The sequence below is a fragment of the Xenopus laevis genome, chromosome 8S (genome assembly GCF_017654675.1).
Source record: "Xenopus laevis strain J_2021 chromosome 8S, Xenopus_laevis_v10.1, whole genome shotgun sequence".
NCBI lineage: Eukaryota > Metazoa > Chordata > Amphibia > Anura > Pipidae > Xenopus > Xenopus laevis.
This window is the reverse complement of record NC_054386.1, coordinates 38,051,428-38,063,871: the sequence shown is the minus strand read 5'-3', so window position 1 is coordinate 38,063,871 and position 12,444 is coordinate 38,051,428. Positions and strand designations below refer to the sequence as shown.

Below are 12,444 nucleotides of genomic sequence, written 5' to 3'. Positions count from 1 at the left end.
CCATTGAGCGTAAGTTATTTTACCAGATGAGCCTTATTTGTCAGTATAATTCTGTGAATTCACGTGAGGGGTGGCTGCCATGCTATTCTTTATCCATTCAACTGGTTATATATCAGCCATTGACTTTCATAGAACAGTTCCCTCTGTTGGTCACAGTTATGAAAAGTAGTGTAATCTTTGCTTGACTTCACCAAATGATGAGTGTGACTGATGCAGGATTACTTGTGTACTCTTCTGCAAAGAAATCTGCAGACAAGGTGTATTAATAAAGTGTAATTCTATAAAGTCTTGTTAATTGGCCCTGCAGGTGCTGCTGCCTTGGAAATGGCCCCTGATGAGTTTGCTCTATGGCAGACTAAATGTATCCCATGTCAGTCTGCGGAGATGTAATACAGGAATGGGACCTTTTAGACAGAATGCTCGGGACCTGGGGTTTGCTGGATAAGGGATCTTTCTGTAATTTCGATATCCATACCTTATGGCTACCAGAAAACTATTTAAACATGAAATAAACCCAATAGGCTGGTTCTCCTTCCAAAAAGGATTAATTATATATTAGTTAGGATCAAGTCCAAGGTACTGTTTTATTATCACAGAGAAAAAGGGAATCTTTTTTTAAAATTTGGTTTATTTGGATAAAATGGAGTTGGTCCTTCCGTTATTTTCTTAAGGAGGCACTGCAGCAAGAATCCCAGGAAGGAAACCACGTTTTGCTCCTTAAATGCCCTGTTTTCATGTTGGTTTCACTGCCATAATTCTCTCTGCATGCTGTATTTGCCGTAGGTTCTACTGGAGAATCTGACAGGGAGAAAAGCTATAGAGAGTGACAGCAAGTCTCACACCAAGTACCTGGTAAGTGTTTGTCTGGTAATCAGATGGGGACATTCGTACCAATGTTTTAAAGACTTCTCAAGGGGACAGTGTTACATCAGTGTAGGACAATAAGTCCTTTAGAGGTATATGCACCTGGACATAAGATATTACTGCGGATTTACATAGTGGATGCCCCCTAGTCCCACTGCGGTTCGTCGCCCCCTCCCCTTCATTCTTGCACATGTGCAAATGTTCATCATTAGATCCTGAGCACTGGGGATTGGCGCACAGGACATTTAAATCTTATCTCCTATGTTTCTGAACCAAGTGCATGTGTTTGGGCAGCATGCCGCCCTAGGCCCAGCCTTTCCACAAATCCAGGCCTAGATCTAAGAAGTTACATTTGAGTTGTGTGAAGTGGTTTGTGGCCTCATGCGTTTATATGGGATTGGAACTTTTGCTGAATTCTAATATATTACATATAACGGCAGGGGATGCATTAGCCTTTTTGCTCACTTTGCAGCTGTCATCAACTGAAAGTTCTACACTGAGTACAGAAAGGAAGTGGGGGTGTATACAAACATGTTATCCGTTTAGATAATGTTCATATGACATTTCCTGGGCTGTGTTTAAGGTTTAAGCTGTGGTAGGGTTAGAAATACTCATGTTTTGGTTCTCTATTCCCTGGGGGACTATGATACTTCTGTCAGAGGAAGGAATGAGGAAACCTTTATGTTGATGCTGTGGGTTTAACAGCAGGAGCAATTTAAAGGGGAAACTACACCCGATACATAAGGCATACATAGCTAACTGAAAATAGTGTGGTTTGTGCTACTGCCACAAAAAAGTTATCTATGGTACCACTCAACATAAATATTAAATAATTGAAGATACAAAAGAAAATATAATAGAAAAAATAATAAGAAGGAAAACACTCACAGTTCACCTCAGTCCCAAGGTGCAGAGACCATAAGCATTGTATCCAAAAGATGTGAGGGTCTCCAAAAATAAAGTAACAAATGTAAAAAGTAAAAAAGTTATTAGGACATGAAGACCTAACGCGTTTCGTGCCTATAGGGGCACTTACTTATAGGCTCATGAGTAAGTGCCCCTATAGGCACGAAACGCGTTAGGTCTTCATGTCCTAATAAATTTTTTACTTTTTACATTTGTTTCTTTATTTTTGGAGACCCTCACATCTTTTGGATACAATACATAGCTAACTCTCCACAACACCAAAGCCTAGGAGTGGTACTGCTATGCAAGGGAGCTCTTCTGACTATCACCTAATGCTTATGTAACACAATGTGCTACTTTGGATGGAAATATTCTCTACAATGTGGGTAGTAGTGGCAAATTACTTTTCTTTGTGGACAGCCAAAACTGGCAAATGTGATTGTCCATGCTTTCTTTCCATAATGGCACGCATGATCCTTGTGGTCCATTATTGTTCCAGGCGGGAATTTGAACAGGAGACTGTAACATGTCATGTAAAGCATTGTGTGATGGTGCAGTCAGCTGCACAGTGGTTGCCTGTAGTTAAAATCTTGGTTGTGCAGCCAATCACTGTGATTTTCCAGGAATGGAATCAGTGTTATTGTGAGAGCATGCCTCTCTATCCCATCCTAGCAGCTAAACTGGAGCAAATCTAGCTAGCTCTTTGCAATACAAAACATACTAGAAAAGATATATGGTATCTAGAATTCAGGTTGTTTTAGGAAGTCTTAAAAAAACAGCAATAATTTATGCACAAGCTGTGAATGTGTGTGGCAAGGGTTACCAGCCCATTCCTAATGACTGGTGGAATCAAGCTACTTTGGTTGCTAAGGGTGGGGTTGACTCCTATGATCAGGAATTTTACTATAGAGAAAGCAGACTATTCAACTATTGGACAGTCCAGGTCCCAGTTCAGCTCTATAGCAAGACTGGTCTGAGCAAAGTCTTCATCCAGTCCTGTTATGGTATATATGGATCCTGCCTGTTGTAAGGCCCAGGTAGGAATTGCATTGACCCATGCTGTAAGGCTACTGGCACACCAGGCTCATTGTCAGCCTGTGGATAAACACTGGCCGAGAATCAGCCACTAGGCTTGAAGCAGCCTAACCAATGACTGCACCCTAAGGCACTACATCAGCCCGGCTGCAGAAACATGGAGTGGATTTCGTTGGCAAAATGCACACTTGCTCATTTCAGTGCTGAAATCTGCCTGTGCCCTTGCATGCAGGCACATCAGAAAACTGAGAGTCTGCCTCTTGTGGCATTAACCATATTGTTAGTAGAGAAACCCCTGTAGCATTCCCTAGTCTTTATAAGTTTAATAACACTGAATTGCTTTTCACCCAGCTCCCTTCTCTTGCAGAAGGATCTGGTAAAGGAAGAAGAGTACAAAGATGAGGAGGAGGAGGAAACACATGGAGCCAGCATTGCAAGTGGAGCAGAAGCCAAGCAAGCACGAGTGGCGGCTCGCATATGCCAGTATCATTTGGATTTTTGGGTATGGCAGCATGCTAAAGAAGTAGCCCAGGAACTCTCACTACTGGCATGTCGGTGCCTGGGACGTCAAAAGAAGAGACCAAATATGCAGGAGGTACTGTATTTTTATGTATCTACATAGCTTCCGAAGCAGATACATTTCCCCCGGCTGATCTATAGGGCTTCCAAAACGATGTTTGGCAAAATGCCAAGTCACAGATCCCTACATTTTGTATAAAAGTGTAGAAAGGACAGCCTTTTCTGTATATTTCTTATAGCGATGCACTTCTTGGTACAGGCTCCTTCGCAGAAACAGTAAATAAGAGGATTGTTCTGTTTATATAACAACTGAAAAACATTGTGGCAATACATGAAAAAGCAGCATAAAAGTGTAATGTGCCCTCTTAGCTATTCAACGGTTGTGAACAACAATATCAAAAGAACACTTTGCCTTTGAAAATGCCAGGTGTGCCAAGGCAGTTGTAACAGATCTGTGAAAATCCCTGTAAATGTCTTTAACCCATACAGCTTAACCCGTTAAAGGGCCTGTTCTCCTTAAAATTAATGTTTAATATGATGTAGGGTTTGTTATTCTGAGATCATTTGCAGTTGGTCTTCACTTTTTGCTGTTTTTTGTAATTTACAGTTTTTTGTAATCAGCGTTTTGTTCAGCATCCCTCCAGTTTAGAATTTCATCAGGTATCTAGTTTGTAGACCTAGCAACCAGGTAGTGATTTGAATAAGAGACTGGAATATGAATAAGAGATGGGCTGAATAGAAATATGAGCAATAAAATGTACCAATAAAAATAAAATTGTAGGCTTACTTTGATATGGTTTTTGGCTGATGGGGTCAGTGACCCCCATTTGAAAACAGGAAGGAGTCAGAAGAAGAAGGCAAATAATTAAAAAAAACTGTAAGAAATAAAAAATGAAGGCTTTCTGAAAATTTGCTAAGAATCGTCTATTTTACAACATGCTGAAGGTGAACTACTCCTTTAAAGGGGATATCCATTCAAAAGATGTGTTTGCATAATGAAACTCCAAGCAATTTAAAGGAATTGTTCAGTATAAAAATAAAAACTGGGTAAATAGATAGGCTGTGCAAAATAAAAAATGTTTCTAATATAGTTAGTTAGCCAAATATGTAATGTATAAAGGCTGGAGTGACGGGATGTCTAACATAAGAGAACATAGCCCAACATCCTGCTTTTCAACTCTCTTGGTTTCCACTGACTGGTTACCCTGGTTACCAAGCAGTAACCAATCAGAGACTTGAAGGAGGACCACATGGGTATCTGTTGCTTTTGAATCTGAGCTGAATGCTAAGGATCAATTGCAAACTCACTGAACAGATATGTTCCATGCGGCCCCCCTTCAAGTCGCTGACTAACTCAGAGTTAGAGAGCTGAAAAGCAGGAAGTAGTGTTCTGGCTATTATGTTACACATTTTTATTCTCTGCACTGCTGCTTCAGACATGGTACCATGTTGTAGTAACCAGCTGATCAACTGACTGCTGATGGCTGTTTTAAAAACCCAAAGCAGAGGACAGAAAGAGACAGACAGATGCTGCTTTCAGTAGTAGTAACTTTAGGATCAATAAAAATGTATCATGAATGCATTTTGGGAAGTGGCTTAGAATTACATTTTGTTTCATTATGCACCGTTTCTGCAGTTCCTTTTTAAAGGGACTTAATATTATTTATAAGAAATGTATATCTTCCATTTTCATTTATGGGGAGGATTAAAGTTTTGTTTTGTGTGCAGACGTATTGCCCTTGTAGGAGCCAACTTTTCTTACTTTAGACATGGAGCCAGCAGGGGCGCAACTATAGAGGAAGCCAACCCTGTGGTTGCAGGGGGGCCCAGGTGGTATAGGGGTCTCACAAGGCCCCAATTCATATACAATTTCAAAAAATATTGGTAAAACAAGGCAACCTCTAGACATTTTGTGGGCCTGAAAAATAATTTGCTGTGGGGGCCCAGTAATATCTAGTTATGCCACTAGGAGCCAGATTCTTATCAGGCAATATTGGCGCCAAAAGTCCATTTTACATGGCACCTAGTGCTGCCAGCTATTATAGCCTGCCCAGTGTGTGTGTGTATACAGTATATAGGACTGGACAATGTATACAAAGGGCACTGCCGTGTGCACAAGGACAGGGAAGATTATTAAGAAGGGGCTGCTGTACCTGGGAATCCGCACACAATCCCTATATTTTATTATGGACAGTGTCAAGCCGTGTTTGGCTGGGGCTTTAGTTACCCTTTAAAGCAGGGGTCCCCAACCTTTTTTTACCTGTGAGCCGCATTCTAAAATAAAAAGAGTTGGGGAGCAACACAGTTATGCAAAAAGTTCCTGGGGTTCCTGGGGCTGTGATTGGCTATTTGGTATCTCATATGTGGACTGGCAGACTACAGGAGGCTCTATTTGGCAGTACGCCTGGATTTTATGAAACCAAATGTTGACTCCAAGCCTGGAATTCAAAAATAAGCACCTGCTTTGAGGCCACTGGGAGCAACATCCAAAGGGTTGGAGAGCAATATGTTGCTCGCGAGCTACTGGTTGGGGATCACTGCTTTAAAGTAATAAACTTCTTCAACAATATCTTTATCCCTTGTAATCAAATCATTTTCTTGGCTGTTTGATTTCCTCTGCTTTCCCAGGTCTTTCTCACCCTAAAGCGACTACAAGAGCAACTCCACCGACCACAGTTGGGAAAGGGGCATGGAATTTCTTTTACACCCCCTTGTGTATCCACTAAGCGAAGATTTCCACCCATTCCTGAGCTGACATCCAGTGTATACGATTTACCTCTCACCCCTGAGGAGAACACTGACAAATATATTCCCTGTGGGCTTTCAGTTAAAGGCAGTGTTCAATCCTATACCCCTGTCCAGCCCCAGTACCTGGCCAAAGTGGACAGTTTATGCAGCTTGTTTTCCTGCCAAAGCCTCAAAGCATTTCAGGGAGGTCAGAACACGCCAGTGGAGAGCGATGAAAGCATCCTGGATTTAAGTGGCTCTGATGATTCAGCGGTACCAAGGGAGCAACAAATTCTCTACCCCAACAGACTGCAAGCGAGCATATCACCTCTATTGCCAAGGGTATCTGACCAGGGTCCAAATCCACCTGTTCAGTACCAGAACCAATTTCCAGCTCAGCCAAAGCAGAGACATTACTGCAATGAACTCTCAGGAAGTAGCAGCTCAACGTCAGGGGCACCCCAAGGTAGGTTGGTTAGGAGAATAAGGTGGAACACATACCCTTATATGTAATATGAGTCACTAAATTTGCCCAGAAGCAGTAACCCATGGCAAACAAAAAGTTGATTGGATTTAAACAGGTGGCTAGTGAATTCTACCTGCTAATTGGTTGCTATAGCTTACTGCCCCTGGGCAAACTTAGTGGCTTTTATTACATAACCCCATTGGAATTGTTTCTACAAACCCATAAATTCCAGATTCAATCCATATATACAGAACCGTCCCCTTTGTATTTTTTTTATGGAAATATCAAGGTTAATTAGTTTACACTTGCTTTGTTTTTCCCCTAGCATATATAAGGAAATTAATTTGGCTTGTAGTTTGGCTTGCTTAAAGGAGCAGTAACACTAAAACATTTTAGGTAAGAAATCAACTCCAATAGCAGCTCTTTCCTTCATCAAGCTTATTATATTCAATGCTTTATCAAAAATACTGTTATAAAACTCTGCTTCCAGATTTCTTACCAATAAGGCGAAGGGGGCGACATGATCCATGGTGTGGCGGTCCACATCTCCTCCTAGTCAGACTTCTAAACTGAAAGCTAGTTCTTGCATCTATACTGGGGGGCAGATTTATCAAGGGTCGAATTTCGAGGGTCAAAAAACTCTCTTAATTCGACCCTCGAAGTAAAATCCTTTGAATATCGAATTCGAAGGATTTTAGCGCAAAAGGTTCGATCGAATAAAAATCGTTCGATCGTACGATAAAATCCTTCGAAACGAACGATTTGAACGATTGTAAGCGGTCGATCGAATGATTTTTATTTGATCAAAAAAAATTAGAAAAGTGCTCTGAAAGGTCCCCATAGGCTAACATTGCAGTTCGGTAGATTTAATGTGGCGAAGTATCAAGTCGAAGTTTTTTTTAAAGAGACAGTACTTGATTATCAAATGGTGGAATAGTCGAACGATTTTTACTTCGAATCTATTCACTCGAGCTTAGTAAATCTGCCCCTAAGAGTTTGTTAGTTTTCCCTTATTTCTCTGTTTGCTTTAACTCTGTAAGTACTGTGAGCAGTAAAGGCTTCTGTAACTAGATGTTATTGGGCCCCTACACTCCTGGGTCTGCTTCCTCTGTAGTTATGCCCCTGCCTCCATAAATTGAACACACAGAACACCATAAGTCAATGCACCTAAATTCCCCCCCCCCCCACTTGCAGCCCTTTCCTTTACGCACCCTCTCCTATAACATAACCTAAACTAAAGGCAAGGTGAAAACTCTGATTTAAAGCAGTACAAGTTTAGTGTTACTGTTCCTTTAAGATTCTGTTGTCCTCTGCAGGCTGATCTCAACCTTCCTCATCACATGCAATAGCCCTTTCTTGTACTGTTATATTGTCCTTTCCAAAAGGGATATAGTTTAGTGAGCCCTAGGGCTTGGTCTGGGTTTGGAAAGTTGAAAATGGGTGATAACCCCTCATACCCTTTTACAAGAAAAGCTTTGCCAATAGAGATTTATTGTCTATTAAAGAAGCATTGTACTGTTAAAAAGTTGAACTATTAATTTCCCTATACGTCAGTGGTTTCCAAACTGTTGGGCTAGACCCAATAGGGTTGGCCCAAATCATTGAAAGGGGTCAAGTATAAAGGAATGTTAGGGTTAAATTTGATAGACTGTCTTGTATATATGTATATGAGTTATGGGGCGGGCCTAGACAAATATTTCACCTGCCAAGGGGGTCTGTACCCAAAAAGTTTGAATATCACTTTTATAGGTGTTCAGTAGAACCCATGGGTTATTCTGCACAGACAATACAAATTTGCATGGGCAGATTCAGTGGTAGAGCGTGGATTGGGTGTGGGTCCCATGATGGAGACCTGTGCAGGTGCCCTCTTTAAATGGATTTGATTGAGACCTTAGATTGTAAGCTCCAATGGGTTAGAGGCTGAGGAATAAATTCATCCCACTCATCAGAGATTTCCTCACTAAGCCAAGCAAGATCACTGTCCTGCAGCCATACACTTGCCATACATACCTCCTAACTGTCCTGTTTTTTGGGTGACAGTCCAGATTTTGACAGCTCAACCCGCAGTCTCAGATTGTTACCGAAATGTCCTAAATTTCTCTTTGATCTCCTGCACTGAACGCCCAGTAAAAGATGCAAAGTTTCTAAAACTTAATTGGCTTTTGGCAGAGAGCCCAGAATATGGTGCAGCTGCACTTGGATACTTTTTTAACAATTTAAAATAAGAAAAGAAACAATTGTAACAATTTAAGATAAGCAGGTCTCTTGGGAAAACTGTGAATTGCAGCTTAATGGGGCAATTCACTTCATTAGCAAGACTGTAAAAACACATAAAAACCCCAGAAATGTGTTCAAACTTTCATAACTTGCCAAATTTTGTAAATGAACATGGTAATTGGGGGTGTGGCCACAAAATAGGAGTGGCCAAAAACTTTTTTGTTCCTCTTTCTATTTACAAAATGTTGGGAAGTATGGTCACCGGTGTATTGAAGCATGTATAGAACCACTATGGTTGTCTGAGAATCACTGCCTACATCATTCTAAAAATGAATCCCCCTTTATTTAAAAGGTGTGTCATTTTGAAGACTAAATAGTCGTTTAGCCTATAAAAATTATAAAAAAATTCATACTGATTTTACATATTCCCCCCCCAAAATCCATACTGATTTACATATGCCCCAGGGCTTACTGTATATTGAGTGTGGCTGTGCATCTCCTGATTGGCACACAGTCAATCCTGATGTCTGACATCACTTTCCTCATATGAACACTGTTTTCCTTCTCTCTTTTTTTCCCCCCCAGCTATCTTTGTGCCACATCACCAGATCGTCATGAATCCAGCCAAGCAGAGATTCGTGGAGCAGCTGGCACTGTACGATCAGGGGGAAATAAACAGCCTCGAGCTTCTCTCCTCTGGAATCAGTCCAGGTAACCAGCTAAAGAGCAGCCTCCTGACCCCAGCCCCTCCCTGTCACTGCAGCCTGCCAGCAAATACGCACAAGGCCACATTTATTTCAGTCCTTGGAAAGAAGCACCCAGTCAGAGAAAAGAGTTTTATTGATGGCCCTGCAGCTATGAACTACAACTCCCAGCCTGTTTGGAGAGAAGTACTTTACTCTCTAGTTAAAAGCACACACAAATAAAAGGGCTACTCATTTTACATTTAGAAAAGGGCTACTCATTTTGCATTTAGAAATATCAGGAGGTGCATGTATAATTTTTTTGGCATTTGCTTTGTTTCCATAGCTTGCAGGTTCAGTCTTACAAAAGATGCCATACTATAACTAAAACTGCAAATGAGAGTGTATTACCTGAATGGGCCTTAAAGGGGATGTTCACCTTTAGATAAACTTTTAGTATGATTTAGGGAGTGATATTCTGAGACAATTTGCAATTGGTTTTAATTTTTTAATATGTGCGTTTTTTCAGCTTTTTATTCAGCAGCTCTACAGTTTGCAATTTCAGCCATCTGGTTTCTAGGGTCCTCATTACGCTAGCAACTGTGCATTGATTTGAATGAGATGCTGGAACATGAATAGGAGAGGCCCGAATAGAAAGATGAGTAATAAAAAGTAGTAGTAACAATAAATGTGGGGTGAGTGACCCCCATTTGACTCTGGAAACAGAAAAAGAAGGCAATTGAATCAAAAACTATAAAAGAAGAAAAAAAGACCTATTGCAAAGTTGTTTAAAATTAGCCATTCTTTAACATACTAAATGTTAACGCAAAGGTGAACCACCCCTTTAAGGCTGAGAATCAAGAAATACTTGGGGCAAAAAAAAAAACATTTGCTTAAAGGAATAGTAACGTCAAAAAATAAGTGCTTTAAAGTAATGAAAATATAATGCAGTGTTGCCCTGCACTGGTAAAACTGCTGTGTTTGCTTCAGAATAAATCTACTATTACTTAAATAATCTGCTGTGTAGCAATGGGGGCAGCCATTCAAAGGAGAAAAGGCTCAGGTCACACAGCAGATAGCAAAAAAGCTTTGTCTGTCTAATGGTGTTATCTGTTATCAATTAACCTGTGCCATATAGCCGTTTTTCAATTTCCACCATTGCTCCACAGCAGCTTGTTTATATGAACTAAAGTAGTGTTTTTGAAGAAAACAGATCGGTTTTACCAGTGCAGGGCAACAGTACATGATATTTTCATTACTTTAAAACACTTTCATTTTTTGGTGTTACTATTCCTTTAAGCTTGTACCCTATCTGCTGCATATGCTCTTGCCTTAGATTTGCATTGGGGGGGCTTGCCCTATAGTTTAGGACCTTGTACCTTACATGAAGTCAACATGGCATAGCATATCAACCAAACCACAGGGCTCCTTTCCCCCTAAAATGCTTCTTCATTGGCTCCCCCTTTTCCCTTACCTGGTCTGAGAATCCAGGGCTGAGGAACCCATAGTAGTGCCCCTTCTAAATGTATAAATGAGATTTCCTATTTCTGGCACAGGTGATGTTACACAAAAAGATGGTCTTAAACTGTATATTTTCTCTCCTTAGGGCAGCACCAGGAAATCCATAACCCCGAAGAGAGCGACGACTTTACCAGTTAATAAAATAGTCATAAACAGTAATTCCTTTTTTTTTTTTTTTGGGTGAAGTTCTCAGTAAGAAGCTGGCGCAGGAGACATTATTGGCTCTGTCGTGCTTCTGCATAGACGGGGGGAAAAAAACTTTAAAACTTGTAGATGTTCTCTGTAAGTGCCTATGGGATCCAACAAGATTGTACCCATGTTGGAGGAACAGTATTACGGGCTGTCACAGCCTCCTGTAATGTGGGCAGCAGTTCTGCTAATGACCTTGAGCCATGGATTTGGAGCTGAGCACACAGACAGCCAAAACTTGTTTTATTTTTGTCTCTTTTGTATTTATTGTCATTTTTTTTGTTTTCTTAGTAAACTTTATTTGGTACTTAGAATTGCCCTTACTTGCCTGCTACTCCATACAGCGAATTCATGTCACAGAGACTGGCAAACAATGCTGACCCTTTCTTCCAGCTTTAAAGGTCAAGCTCTGTAACCTTCCAAGTGCTTAAGAAAGCAGGTGGCCTGTCTTCATTGACATCCTTCTAAATGAAAAGGACACTTAATGCTAATGTAGAGCTTTACAGCGGCTGAGCAAACCTCTTTACTCTGCATATGTCTGCCAACAATAAACCTCATCATAATTAGACGAGGTTCCATCAAAAATGCCAGGACCTATTTTGAATCCCAGTCCGACTTGTTAGCCAGGGTCGGATTGGGCCGGCGGGACACCGGGGAAAACCAGGTGGGCCTCGGCTCTTTTGGGCTCTGCCCTGCACTCTCTCTCCTTACCTCCCTCTCTGACCCTGGTCACGCTGACTCGCAGGAGGAAGGTGCAGTGGGGGTGGCGGCAGAGAGGACTTTGCAGCTGGGGGCCAGGGAGATGGTTTGGGGGTGCCCTGAGGCTGAAGATGTGTAACTAGATATTACTGCCTCCCCCGCAGCAAATTATTTTTCAGGCGCCCAAAATGTCTAGAAGTTGCCTGTTTTACCAGTATTTATTGAAAATGTATATGAATTAGGGCCTAATAGGGCCCCTATACCTCCTGGGGCAGCCGCATTGGTTATAAATCATCACTATTAATGAGGGAACATTTTGGTACAAGAATAAAATGTATCAGCAGCCTCATTGCGTTTGTCTGGTCTGTTTTTGCACTCTTTTTTTAAAAAATGGATATTTTATTGATGGTGTAGCTATGAAACAACCAAATGTTGTCTGTTTGGCAGTGGCGTAACTAGTATTGGCTGGTGCCCGTGCAAAAAAATCTTCAAGCCGACACACAGCGATCCCACCCTCCAGTGTCGGACTGGGACACCAGGGGCCCACCAAAAGTTTTTAGACCAGGGGCCCACTCTCAGTACTATTTTCTTTCTCTCCTCACGCAACCTCTATTCTCC

General features: G+C 41.2%; 1 protein-coding gene across 1 annotated transcript in view; it reads left to right on the top strand.

Moving 5' to 3' along the window:
• The window catches only part of LOC108700006 (interleukin-1 receptor-associated kinase 1), a 31,389-nt gene extending 19,214 nt beyond the window's left edge, over positions 1-12,175 (top strand). The window contains exons 9-13 of the mRNA XM_018232831.2: positions 784-852; positions 3,173-3,400; positions 5,953-6,517; positions 9,320-9,445; positions 11,024-12,175. Coding sequence (XP_018088320.1) covers positions 784-852; positions 3,173-3,400; positions 5,953-6,517; positions 9,320-9,445; positions 11,024-11,076 — 1,041 coding nt within the window. The 3' untranslated portion in view covers positions 11,077-12,175. The remainder of the gene's footprint in view (positions 1-783; positions 853-3,172; positions 3,401-5,952; positions 6,518-9,319; positions 9,446-11,023) is intronic.
• The last annotated feature ends 269 nt before the right edge of the window (positions 12,176-12,444 follow it).